The sequence below is a fragment of the Castanea sativa genome, chromosome 3 (assembly GCF_040712315.1).
Source record: "Castanea sativa cultivar Marrone di Chiusa Pesio chromosome 3, ASM4071231v1".
In the NCBI taxonomy this organism is placed as follows: domain Eukaryota; kingdom Viridiplantae; phylum Streptophyta; class Magnoliopsida; order Fagales; family Fagaceae; genus Castanea; species Castanea sativa.
In genome coordinates this window covers 14,579,095-14,593,357 of record NC_134015.1, presented here as the reverse complement: position 1 = coordinate 14,593,357, position 14,263 = coordinate 14,579,095, and the positions used below count along the sequence as shown (strand labels likewise).

The 14,263-nt window shown below is 34.3% G+C and overlaps 1 protein-coding gene across 2 annotated transcripts; it reads right to left on the bottom strand.

Annotated features, from left to right (window-relative positions):
* Nucleotides 1–446: 446 nt before the first annotated feature.
* LOC142629903 (uncharacterized) lies at nt 447–2,399 on the bottom strand. 2 transcript variants are annotated; one of them, XM_075803952.1, is made up of 3 exons: nt 2,039–2,399; nt 1,656–1,758; nt 447–1,551 (listed from the first exon to the last, which is right to left on the bottom strand). In XM_075803952.1, exon 3 carries the CDS (start codon nt 1,486–1,488, stop codon nt 568–570), a length of 921 nt encoding a protein of 306 aa, XP_075660067.1. In that variant the 5' UTR covers nt 1,489–1,551; nt 1,656–1,758; nt 2,039–2,399; the 3' UTR covers nt 447–567. The 2 variants fall into 2 exon arrangements, with proteins under 2 accessions (XP_075660067.1, XP_075660068.1); XM_075803953.1 differs by having other exon boundaries at nt 1,656–1,918; nt 2,039–2,362.
* Nucleotides 2,400–14,263: the final 11,864 nt, after the last annotated feature.

Here is a 14,263-nt window from a genome sequence, read left to right as displayed (position 1 = left end):
TTTGGACTATATCCTACAGACACCAAACCTGTATCTAATCTCGGTTCTTCTTGCCTTAGCACCATACCTTCAGCTCCTGCAATAAATAGAATTGAACCCAAGTAATAGTTATTTACCGAGAAAGAGGAAATGTTAAAATTGGTCTAGTTCTTTGATATTGATTTTGACTAAAATTGAAGGGGTCAAACTTACAATTAAGGCACACCAGGCTCAGACATTGTTTGACCAAGGAAGCCCTTAATGCGCAAGTTAGAAATCTACAAGATATTAATACTTGCTTGTGGCACAAACATACTTGATGATAACAAAATGGAGCATTAGGCAAGCATTATTTTGAAATGAAATTCCCAATAAAAAAAATTAACACTATAAGCAGAATATGCAACCAATTAATAACAAAATTGTCTCTGATCTACTTATGGCTCAAGTTACTCAAGAGGAAAAAGGATAAGAAGAATATAATGGGCCATTTAATGAAATTAAGTGTAATCCAATAACAGAGTTGATAAAAATCAACACTCACTAAAAGCTTTTGTTAGCACTCAATGAAAAATCTATTAAATATCTCTATTCATTCTTCCAAGCATACAAAATCAGTGCGAAACCATGAGATTGTGATTTGGAATCTGAAAATCTTTGCGAGAAAGACCATGGCAATAGGTTTGGATCGGAGAGGGGTTGGCTTGCCCATAACTTCTCAGGGGAGAGACATGTTTTGAACATAAAAACAGCATTTCCAAGTGATGTACCAAAGAGCCAATTATGAACATCCCACAAAACTTCTACTGCAAGCCCATCAACCAAAATTATGTGATTCCCCCGGAACTTCCATCGAAGCCGCTTCACCTGCATCAGGGGCTTGCTATCTACGCGGATCACCAGGCACGGATCATTGACACTAACAGTGTCACATTCGATCACGAGATCATGAATTTGACCATTATCAAAAAATTGAGCCTTGGTACTGAACACCTTCTTTCCAAAAATATGCTCTCTCTTGGAAATGAAAGCAGCATTAGAAGTCACAGGGGTGGCACTAGTTTTCTTGAAAGCTTCTTTTCTCAAATCCCCAAGAAGGAGAACCATCTGTCGATCAACAACAACTGCAACATAAAATCCCTCCAAAGGTTCAGGCCCGGGTCCGAATTTTGCTGAAGAAAGGTCCCAATATATATCAATTTTACACGAGTATGCTTCTAAACTCTTGGACCCTCTTCTCTTGGAGAACAGCCAGGGTTTAATATCAACCTTGCAGAGACACTGATTTGACGAATCGTCGATCCCAATTCCAAGGCCTTGACCCATCAAATTTTTACTCCATGTGACAGTAATCAAGCAAGACCGCCCGCGTAAACGGCATTGATAGACACAAGTAACTAAATTCTGGGCAGCCCTACTGGCGCTTGATGATGAAGAATCAGCAACTTGAACCCCATTTTCACCAAAACAGGATGGAAAATCTCTCATCTTCCCACTAAGAACTTGCATTTACTTATCCTAAACTTTCTCTCTGGTTTTTTTTTTTTTTTTTTGACAAAAAGTTGGTGCCCACTTTTGCAGCAAAAACAAAAACAAAACAAAACAAAATGAAAAGGACTCAGAAAACAAGCAACACATAAACAAAACCAACATGGAAAGCAAGAAGAGAACAGTACCTCAAACTAATCAGAGACAAAATCAAAAACCCATCTCAGAAATGCTCCCAAGTCTGCTTCTCCAGTCCTGAATTGATCTGCCTGTAGACTCTCTCATGCATTTCTGCAAGAACCCATCAATTAATAAAGTTCATACAAAGCACAACAAGTTGCACATCCAAGTTCCAACTCAAATTGCAGACAAACTTGGGGAATGTAGAGGGTCTGAAATAACTCAAACAAACAAGCAGACAAAAAGTAGACTTGTTTCGCTGTCAATACATCTGCCAAAAACCATAACATAAATATAAACAAACAATATTTTTTTTTAAACAAGACCCACCAAGAAATTTGAAGAAAGTAATAGAAGGCAGAAGAGCATAGAGATAAAAATCCAAATATACCTCAAGATGGTGACAGCTTAAATAGTAAAGACCAAAAATTTAGCTGGGTTTTGCTGGAAAGGCTGGATTTTGAAGATTGCTATACACTGTGAAAGGAAAAAAAGCTCACTTCCTCATATATTCTCTCTCCGTCTCTTTCTCTCTCTCTTAGCTGACAACATACCCACATGAGATGAGAAAGCAAGACACAAACTTTTGCTTACAAAACGTATAAGACTCAACTTAGAGTTCAGTCTCTCTCAAGAGAAGCAAGCAAGGCATAATATTTCATGGGAGACTCAGAGATTTTGGGTTGGTAAAACTATAAAACATGCTTAAAAATAAATTGCAGTTTTTTTTTTTTTTTTTGGTGTGTGTGGTTATTTTTTTATGGTATACTTTTGCATGTATTTAAAGGAATGGGAATAATAAGTGAAAATGAAACGGTTTTGACAGAGTGGGGTCCATTTAAAACCCATGTAAATGTAAGCACGATGTCACATTCACATTTCGTCAGGAAATATGAAGACTACATGCAAATCACATATTTAAATATAGCTAATTTTCTTTTTCCTTTTTTATATTTTATTATTGCAGGCCGTTTAACTTTACCATTTACTGTAATTTTGAGTGGAGGTGGTTAAGATGTTATGGTCACTTCAGATAAAAAAGTTACCTTCTTTAACATTTTTTTTTATATATAAAAAAAAATTTATAGTGATTTTTATGTTTGAAAAAGAAACATATAGACTTTTGACAGTGAGTGCAGTCACACAGGCCCAGAAGTGTCTTGACCAAAAGACCAATTTTTTTTTTTTTTTGTACTAAACATAATCTCTCACATTTTGTTTTAGTTTTTTTTTTTTTTTTTTTTAAATCTTTATGAGGTTTGATGTGTTTTGGCCATAGTTAAACAACTTGACATATATATAAATATATATATATATTCTTTGACATTGATTGCAGACAGTAACATACAGTGGGCAGAATAGGCTTGACCAAAAGGCCCAAATTTGGCTCCACAAAACGCTCTCTCAATTTGACTGTACGAGTCTCTTTCTATTTTTTGAAGTTTTTTCCCATACTCCGTTGTAAAATTTGACAGTGAATGCAGTCACAGAACCCAGAAGTGCCTTTGACCAAAATACCTCATTTTTTGGCTCCACCAATGACCAAAACACTCTCAATGCCAGCCCATCATATCTCTCTCTCTCTCTCTCTCTCTGTATTTTCTCTAAAATGTAAAATCTAATGGATTTTTCCTCTCTCTCTAAAATCCCAGTGAGTTTATTTTTCTTAGAGAATGGATTTTTTTTTTTATAAAAAAAAAAAGGGGATCTTAGAGGATGGATTTGATTCCAAAGAGTGGTGGAGCATATTTTTGTATAGGCCAAAGGTCTTGTCTTTATTTTTGCCACACATTGTTTTATTTTATTTTTTTCTAAATTGTACTAAAAATCTTTATTTTATGGAAGACATATTTTTGCGCGTGTGCCACACGCTCTGAAATTAAAGAGCCACATATTGCTGGATGAGATGGGTCCCACTTTTCCTAGTATCCAAACGCACAAAGTACGAGTTAAAAAGAGAATGCAGCCGAATGAGAATCTAACTTTTGAGGCTGGCAAGTGTATTTCACGCGCTGTGTGGCTCGTGAAGATAGGAGCGTTGTCATATAAGGACAGCAAAAATTATGAGAGGGAGAATCGTAAAATGCTAGTATTATTTTAAGGAAGAACAGGCGTGGAGTTCACGTGTACGTGTCCACGGTCGGTTGGCGTGCGTTACAGCCCAAATGTAGCCCAATTATTGCCAATTCCATTTATTGGGCCCTTCGAGAGCCCAAATTAAATCTTTAATTTTTTTTTTTAAAATTTTAGGTTATGTTTGGTAATAAATTTTGTTTTCTATTTTTAAAATTTTTTAAAAAAAAAAGTAAAGAATTTTTTTTTGTATTTTTGAAATAAAAAACATATTTGATTAGTTGAATTTAAAAAAAAAATAGAAAATATTAAAATATGTTATTACTAAGATTTGAACTTTAATGTTAAATCATCAAATGAAACATATTTATTACATTAAATGCGTGTTTTCATTAACTTTTGAAAATTAGAAATTGAAAACAGTTTTCTTCAAAAATTGAATTTTGAGAACAGTTTTTGTTTTCAGCCCATTTTAGGTTGCCAAACAAGTTTTTTAGTTTTAAAAATAGAAAATTGTTTTGGAAACAGAAAATAAGGAAAAAAAATAGTTACCAAACATATCCTTATTTTCTTTTCATTTTTCCAATTGTATCAAGAAAATTATATCATCTTAAGTAAGGTGACTTTTAAAAAATAAAAATAAATGCAATTGTTTTCATTAATGCTATGTTTGGAAGTTTTGAGAGAGATGAGGGTAGAGAGAGTAGAGGGAAGGAGAGTAGTGGAGAGGAGAGCAGAGGAAAATGGTTATCCTCTACCTTGTTTAGATGTTTTTAAAATTAAGGAGGTGAAGAATAATTAGTATTTTCATTTGTAATTTTGTTCATACGGTAAAGATAAATTTGATAATTCATTTGATCAAGCATTTTTATACTCCACTCTCTCTTCAAATCTCTCAATTTGGGGGAATTAAAAATGAGGGGTTAAAAGTAATTCAAACCCCTCCAAACCCCTCTCTCTCATTCCTTAAAAAATATCCAAACAAGATAATTAAATTACTCTCCCTCCCTCTACTTTACTCCCCCTCCTTCCCCCAACATCCAAACATAGCATAAGGGAGGTTGACAAATCAACCTGAAGCACACCTTGCTAGGCAATGAGTGACAATATTACCTTGTTTCAGTGCATTAGAGAATTTTATACCAATAAACAAAGAGGTAAGGTAAAGAACATCTTGAGCTATATGGCCAAACTAAATTAGAGTGCAGGAAGCATTCTTCAGTGTGTTTATGAGTATATTAGAGTCACCGTCTAGCACAACTCAATCAATGACAATCTCGAGTGCAAATTCATGTGCTCATTTTGTTGTGAGAGCTTTTATCTCAACAATTGTGAAAGGAAGAGGGATTTGTTGTAACAATGAAGCCATAACTAGGTTGGCCTCGTTTCTTATTACCACCCCTAACCCTGCCAAGTCCTCTTTGTTGAATGTAGCCCCATAAAAATTGATTTTGTACCAAGTGCTTTTTGGTGAGCACCATGATAGCCTAGGCTTTAACGAAGGCCACGACGAAGTAGCTCGTTGAGTTTTAAATTCCTAGCAATGTTCTTTTCATGTTTGCACAAGCTAATCCTAGATGACTTGGTAACATAGGGTGTGGCTTGTGTCCAGTGGAAGTTTCCATTGGACACGTTAGATAGTGGACATGTATCCACTCTTGGACACGTGTCCGAATCCGGACGTATCCAGTGAAAATTTTCATTGGATAGAAGCCTTACCCCGGTAACATACTACCTCATTTATGTGCGAGAGGAAGAAATATTGCTTCTTACACTTAGATTTTTTTTCAATAAAAAAAATTTTAAAAAAATAACTTGCTTTTTTTTTATACTAAATTTTGTAAAAATTGACTTGCCATCACAAAATAGTTTTTAGAAGTGTAGAGTTTATTTGTGTGTGCGTGTGTCAAGTACTTAAGGTTTTGATTAATGTTATTAACTCTGTTAGACTCGTTATTCATTGACCACACAAATTTTTTTCCAATTGACTTACGTTTTTTGCAGTCCTAAATACCATAAAATGCAACAAAAAAAAAAAAAAATATTTTCAAATCAAACTAAATACTTTTTAACTCTTACTTACAAAATTTAAAAAAATTCACTCTTTTTTTTAATACCTAATTTATGATAAATATAAAAATTTATCATACTTCATTTTTAAAAACAAAATTTATCATACTAGAATAGTAAAAAACATCTGAAATACATGGGGAATGATATTTTAGATTTTTATTTATTTATTATAAAAATATAACGAAATATAAGTTATGTTTACTTAATATAATATTACACCATTTAATAACTTTACCTTGGATGTATTTTGTGATAGATTCGCCGTTAGATTATATTATTTTCTTATACCTTCATGGTTGAAAGATATTAAGATGATCAAATATCAATAACTACCTTAACTATGAAGTGGTTAAATTCCAAATTATTTAAAGTTAAAATTGTACAAAATATGAGTTTATGGATTTGATAGCAAATAGCATACGATTGATATAAAATTTGGTTTGCATATTAAGAACAATGAAAATATGTACGCAACAAAACGTAGAATCTTAAGCTTATAGGTTTTTCTTTCACACATAAGTACAGCCAACAATCTTTCCCACATGGGCGAGTCATTACTTTTTTGTAGACTTCAAGATCTTGTTCGGAAATTCGTTATTTAGGGAGACTGTAAGTGCACAATTGCACCTGGCCCCAAGCACAGTTATGGGCCCAGGCCCAATGAGCCTTAAACAATATGAATTTGTAGAGTGTGGGCTTGAAACCCAGGTTAGAAGTGTGTGGGGATTAAATGACAAACTAAAGATTGCAAATACTTGGAAACAACAAGGGATATTGTAAATCGGCCTCCTCGGACGTAAGCCGAGAGCTGTTCTTATATTATATCTTTCTCCTTGTCTTTTTTCTTTTTTAGGTTACAAAAAGTCCGTCCCCGTTTCTATTCCAGGTTCCTCCTTAAATACTCCTCTTTTTAATACTTTGTACACGTGTTGCCCCAACTCCTCCCTTAGCCTAGATATTTCCTTTCTTAGTGCCTTTAAACAGTAACTAGAAGTTTCCCTTCCACTGTTTAAGTGTCACTTCCCCATTAATGCGGCCAGGGTGGTAGGTGCAGGGTCTTTAATATGGAGGTAGCAGCCTTTATCTTTGACATTTTTCCAACATCGGTGCTTCTAGGACATTCAAGGGTTCACCCCCTTTAACCATTGGTCTTGTCCGTGTCCTTTACTAACCTTTACCATGAAGTCCCGGGTTCTTCGGTGTCAGTCCGAAGGGAAAAATCATCCTCGGCTGGACCCTCGGACCCTCGGCGTATGGGCCGACCCGTAGTACTAACAAGTCCTAAACCCAAGAGCAGGTCGGCCTTCCTCAGCATGACCCAACGGCCCATATTCCTATCAAGGTCTTTTTACTCCCCACAGAGACTATAATTAAGTTCATAATATAACTTACACATTACTTAACTTGAAAGTTTAATTCTATGCAGTTGTGTGATTGTGTCCAATTATGTTATATATATATAGATTTAAGTTACACATGGTGTAACATTTTTTAATTAGATATAAATTTTGATAAATTTACTGTTGGATTACGTTATCTTCGTATATTTTTCATGCTTACAAAATTTAGAGATGATCAAAGATTAATAGCCATGTCATCAATCAATTGTTTAAGTTCAAGTTTTTATAGTTTAAAATAATGCATAAAAGATAAGTTTATGGATCGAATGGTAAATTATATCGGATTGACAGGAAAATTGGCATGTATGTTAAGAACATATAGAACATGTAATTCAATAGTTGGATTTAAAAATATGAATTCAATAACAAGTTATGGGGTGATGCAACATTGCTTAAGGCAATGAATGCAACTTTAAGCAATGTTACACCACTCAATATTTTTTAATTGAATGTGAATTTTGACAAATCCACCGTTAAATTATATTATCTTCATATATTATCCATACTTGCAAAATTTTGAAGTGATAAAAAAGATTGATAGCTATATCATCAATCAATTGTTTAAATTCAAGTTTTTATAGTTTAATATAATGTATAAAAGATGAGTTTATAGATTGAATAGTAAATAACATCTAATTGACATGAAAATTAGCATGAATATTAAAAACATGTAGATTATGGAATCGACAGTGAGATTTGTAAAATATGAATTTTATAATAAGTTATTGAGTGATGTAACATTGCTTAGAGAGTTATACTAAGTATAACTTGAACCTAACCCATATATGTATATGTGTGTGTGTGTGTGAAAATGTTATATACTTATAATAATTCTTCAAATTTCTTATTTTTTATCAACGTGAAACTTCAACTAAATGTAAACTGAACAATTATAAGATTGAAAATTGGATACATCACACTCAAAAAAGAAGAAGAAAGAGTACTCTCTTATCTAATGATAATGAAGATAATGCCCAAAATTTTATATCATTTTAGACATAATAAGAGATTGACCCAAAATTCAAAAGTAAAATAGGAGATCAAACACTTTATCATCATTTTCCAAAGTCATACTACCTTGTAGGAAAAGACTCGAAGTTCAAAACTGTATTGTCTAAGCTTCATATTTCAATAATATAAGGCCCAACTATAGGCCCATCTTTGACAACTACCATGGGGGGCATGGGCTCCATGACCTCTTTAATAATATACCTTTCATACCTCTTTCTAGAAAAAATTCAAGCACATTGGCATGCCACAAACCATAATTGAACCGACATGGGCGCAATCATCGGACCAAAAAGTGAATTGAAATATCTTCTTGTTTTTTTTCTTCTTCTTCTTCATAGACTTGCATAATTTAATTAATGAATTGATGGAGCATCTAATACGTTACGTGCAAGTGCTTCTATGGTAATTTTCAATTTTTGCATTTGTTGTGCTTTGTCCAAATCTCTCAAGCTAGGGTCCATCTATAACATGCTTTGGCCCTTATTTGAAGCAAATTGTCATATGGTTGAGTAATTACGGATCATTTAATTACATGCGACAATATAACAAGCAAAGAAGACACGTACCCCTTCAAAAAAAAAAAAAACAAAACAAAGAACACGTAGGACATGATAGTAGATTTTTAGAAATTGAAGTAAAATCTTTCATTTTGTGTGTCAAACTTTTTTACATAAAAGTAAAAATTTATTAGTTGTTGATTAAAAATGTCAAAAAAATTTGCATGTCAAGATAAAAACATTGATGATATGCCCTTAGGAGCATGGTGCGTTGGTAGGAATCTTGGACTGGATCATACTTATGGGTTCAGGAATTACTTGGTTCGAGTCATGCTCTTCGCAAAAAATGCCGTACAACGATGTGGATAGCCTTAACGCACTTAGGGGTGCCCCACACCATGAATTCGGCAGATTCAAATGGACTGAGTTAGTAATTACATGTGTGAGTGAGGCCTTTTTTTTTTTTTAATAAAAAATAATATTGATGATATGTCTTTTAGTTTAGATTATAAGGCTATTAATACATACAAATATATACATACATATATATATATATATATATTCACTAACAAATTATTTTTTTGGATAGAATGTACTCTAACAAATGAATTCTGATTTTCTACATGAATGCAATTAAAAACAAAATAAAAACGAGAGAGAGAGAGAGAGAGAGAGAGAGAGAGAGAGAGAGAGAGGGACATTATGAAGGCAAACAGGGGAAAGATTCATGCGATAGAAAAGGAAGGAAAAGATGTAATGAGGATAAGTGGGTTTGTGAGCTTTTGGTCCAATTACTTTGTCACCTTTTTATGAGTATCTATCATTTTTTGCAACTTTTTCTTCCATTCCTCCTGAAGTTGCAATCATGTATACAGCATTTTGATGGCCATTCATAGCTTCCCCCATCTCAAGTAATAAGGATTTATCTATGGCTTCTAATCTTTCAGAAGAAGGAAGTAGAACAAAATTGTCAAAAGCCTTGAAAGAAAACAAGGTTAAAATGTTGGATATTTTTCTACCTATATGGTAGAAAATATTTACTTTTGCAACAGAGTCCATTTCTGCAAAACTACACACATAAGTGGGGTGGAATATATCCATTTCACTTTCGGTCATACACACTTACCGAGTGAACAACTTTTCATCTTTTTTCTGCTTGTTAGAGCATTAGGACACAAATAGTAAATTACTCCTCTGTATATTGTCAATTTGTCATTAACTCAATTCTCATATTCTAATTGTGTGGGTGGGTGTTTCTAGTTTTATTTTCGGCTACTAAATTATTCATTTCCGGCTACTAAATTATTCATTTCCCTGTCTATGAACTTTCCAAACTTGAGATGAAATTTGATTCTATCTCTTTTTGTGGAGTCCAAATCTTCTGTCTCACTTTTACTACTTCACTCTATACTCCACCAATAAAAACTTGTCACGTGTTCTCCTAATTAATTAAATACTATCATTATTGACTTATTAATGCTACATTTATTAATTAACAGTAGTATTTAATTAATTAGGTGAACACGTGATAAGTTTTTATTAGTGGAGTATAGAGTGGAGCAGGAAAAGTGAGACAAAATATTTTGACTCCTTTTTGTGTGACGTCAAAAACTTTACAAATAGGTTAGTTGAAATCTCCACTAAATGGATTATTCTATGAAAGGTAATCCTCTTCTATATTATACAAACTAATTTTGCATTTTGTATGCATGCCACATTACCCTTCTTGCATAGTTTTTTTTTATAATCATATCCATTCGTTTTAAAATTAATAGACTGAATTTTGACATGTCATTTGTGAGGTCACTTCCCCAATTAATCGGTTATTGTCCGCTTTGGAGAGCCAGTCCCTCACGGTTTTGTAGTGGTACACTCATGGTCGCTCCAGAAGCTTATAAACCATGAGTGGGAGGGTTCTCTAACCAATGTGGGACTTGGTGTCAAGCCTGCGATTACAAGGCCAGCCCTTGGTCCGGGTGAAAATCCTGCCTGCACTTGGGGACGAGGACAAAACTGTGAGGGACTGGCTCCCCAAAGGGCCCTTTTTAATGTGAGGACACTAATCGGACTTATCCGCTTTGGGGAGCCAGTCCCTCACGGTTTCATTTCAGGCGATGTGGGAGCGTACGGATCTTCACCCTCTGGGGGCTTTACACCGCAGTCCCACATCGGCAAGAAATCCCTCCCACTCATGGTCGCTCCAGAAGCTTATAAACCATGAGTGGGAGGGATTTCTTGCCGATGTGGGACTGCGGTGTAAAGCCCCCAGAGGGTGAAGATCCGTACGCTCCTACGTCGCCTGAAATGAAACCGTGAGGGACTGGCTCCCCAAAGCGGATAAGTCCGATTAATTGGGGAAGTGACCTCACATCATTAATATCTATATATATATAAACTTTGATTACCATCATTTTAGTATTTATTTAAAATATTGATAATATGGCCAAATCTATTCCATTCATTTTAAAATACAATTTTATGAACTCAATTATGCAATTACCGAAGTGCTTTAAGAAAATTTGTTAGGTTTTTTTTGTTAAAAAAAATTAAATAAGAAATTTTTTAGGGTTTAAAAGTATAAATGGGCTTTTGCTAGTTTCTTTTTAACACTGCTTTTTGATAGTTGATCTTTCAAATCTAACAGAAAAATGTAAAATAACAGTAAAAAAAAGAGACTTGATTTTTCCAAGGATGTAGATACTTTACTCTTAATGTGCGTTTGGATATTGCTTATTTTGCTAAAAACTGAAAACTTATTACTGAAAATACTATAACAAAATATTTTTTATTGTTCAAATTTACCATTCACACGCGTGATGCACTTGGCTAGTCCATGAACAATGCCATGGACCAGCCAAAAACACACACACTTACTCTAAACGCAAAAAGCTACCCAAACAGAACTTTAAGCTCTTGTTTGGTGTTAAGGTATAATAATTGTAAGGACACAATTCAAGTTCCCAAACAACGACTGGGAGAAAAATGGGCTTGAAAGGCCTTTCTTCACAATGAATTTGTAGAGGATGGGTTTGTAATTTAGATTTCAAGGATGGTTTAGACAATTACAAAAAGAACGGGCTTTGGGCCCAATGGAAAAAAACAAAGAATCGTTTGCAAAGAGTAAGACTGAGAAGTCGTCCTCGGATAGTGTCCGAGGATGGTTTATAATAATATTTCTCAAGTTTGGATACAAGTGTTGATTATCATTTACTATTGACTCTATCTCTTCTACTCCAAAAAAGTCCTCCTTTCTTCGTATGCCTTTCCTCCTATTTATATATCTTTCTTTCCCTTCATCACCTTCCACTTTCCTGGTTGCAATCCTCATTTTTTGGATACTTGTCCCATCCATTCTTCCCTAAAGCCCGCTGGGATTAGGGACCAAGTTCCAAGCTTGATGTTCAGGTCCCATCCTTCCATCTATACAGTCAGCGTATCAATTTACAGAGCTTTTAATGTATGGGCGGCGGTAGCAGCTTTATTTTTAGACATTCCACCGTTCTTTCTATCGCCCTCCACGTATACTGTGCATCCCCATAATTTGTAGGACTCTGTATAATATAACCCAAGGATACTAAACTTCTCTTCCTATGTCCTCGGCTTTGTAATCCGAGGACAAATCTACTCCTCGGACGTATTTGGATATTTAAATAGTCCACGACCATTTTGATGTCTTCGGATTTTGGGTTTCCAGCCCAAAATACTTCGTTGGGCCGTCCTTCATATACTAATGGGCCCAATACCCCTACAATAATAATAATAATAATAATAATAATAATAATAATAATAATAATAATAATAATAATAATAATAATCTAAGAGTCTAGGAGAGTAGGATGAGCCAACTATCTCAGCTTATAAGGAGATTTAAAACCCTAACAGAAGAGATTATTCATCTTGAGTTCTTGGCTAAGGAGGGTGGATTTAAAGAATGTCTATAAATTATTTTTGATGAGAATCAACAAGCATTCAAGGATCCATTGCATGTTCTAGTTGGGCCTATTACAAGAGCAAGATCCAAGAAGATCAAAGAAGCACTTAATGGGCTGACTCAAGAGATTTGAGTTGATTCTAACGCAGGACATTCCAAGCTTGGTCCAAAGGAAGATGAAAGCGTAATAAATTTAATTCAAGCTATTTAGGGCTGATCTGGCTTAATTGGGAGTGATTTATGGCGTGAATTCAAGACAGATTTTTTCCTATTTTGGATCTGCTAATTTCACACCAAATCAACTTTTATTTAGGATTTTATTATTTAGTACGTTTTTTAGGCATTTTTCTTGTTTTTAGGTGCATTTAATGCTTTTTAAATCAAATTTGATTCTAGATGTGGTAAGGTATCAATTAGGAGTTATTTTAGAATATATTCTCTTGTCTGTCAAGTTTTATGGAGCTCTTAAATAGGCTCTTAAGTCTGTAAACGTTTTTCATATAATATTATTGAATAGAAATCAGAAAAGGTGAGGCTTTGCTCTCTTTTGGTTCTTCAAGAACTATGAACTTATCAAGGATTCTTTCTTGTGGCGTTCAAACTTTATACCTTTGGTTCGTGATTCTTTATAATCATTGGGTCAAGGTCAACTTATATCTTTGGTTCGCGTTTCAATTATAAACGATGGGTCAGGGTTTCTATCAAAAATCTGAATTTTAGTTTTCTTGGGCAAGTATTCCAATATTTTTGTTGGGTCTCAAAGCGTGTTGATTGAGGTTCGCATCATTTGGTATCAGAGCACAGGTTCTAAAATCAGTTTTCTATCCCTTTATTTTTTTTTGTTTCCTGTTATCATCCTATCCTATTCCTTTTGTGTTCTTCATTCATCGTTCTTATTTTTTTGTTTTTGTTGAAGTGCACTCGGTTAAAATCGTGCACCCAGTTCCAAAAAAAAAAAAAAAAAAAGTGAAAAAAAAGACATCTGAAAAAAAAAAAATTTTGTTTGTAGTTTCAAATCTCTCAGACCAGAATATCGTTTTCTTTTGTCCTCTTCCTTTGATTTAGTGTTTCTGTCATATTTTCTTGCCGTTGGTATTTGTTTTTACACTACAAGTTGAATTTCTTGATCAAGTTTATTAGTTTAATGAAGAACTGAAAATGCGAAGTTACGATTGGAAAAATGCAAGAGAGTGTGAGACTGTTATCGGGAAAAAGCCAATTTAAGAGTGAAACACGAGTGGGAGTGACATAATTTGAGTGCAAACACGTGAGGGAGTGTTGTGAGGAATTATTTCTAACAATTCTCTGTTGTTTCAAAAGTATGTCTTTCAGGTGTGAAACATCAAATAGGGAAGGAGGGGAGGAGTCGTCCATCATTTTACAGGCTATGCAACAACAATTTGAACGCATGAACGTGGTGTTTAATGAGATTCGGGATCGGATGGATAGGCAAGACACTGTTATTGCTACTTTACGTGAGGAGCGTCCCTAAAGAGGCCCTAATGCTAGAAGGCAAGAAAGGCGTTCTCGCATGAATGATTCCGATGACTACCACGAGGATGAGTTTGAAGATGAAGAAGATCAATCTTCATTGAACAATGAGGGTAGGTTTGTGCCAAGGAGAGAAAGAC

Coding starts and splice junctions, on each gene's coding strand:
- LOC142629903 (XM_075803952.1), bottom strand. CDS start 1,488: ATGCAAGTTCTTAGTGGGAAGATGAGAGATTTTCCATCCTGTTTTGGT.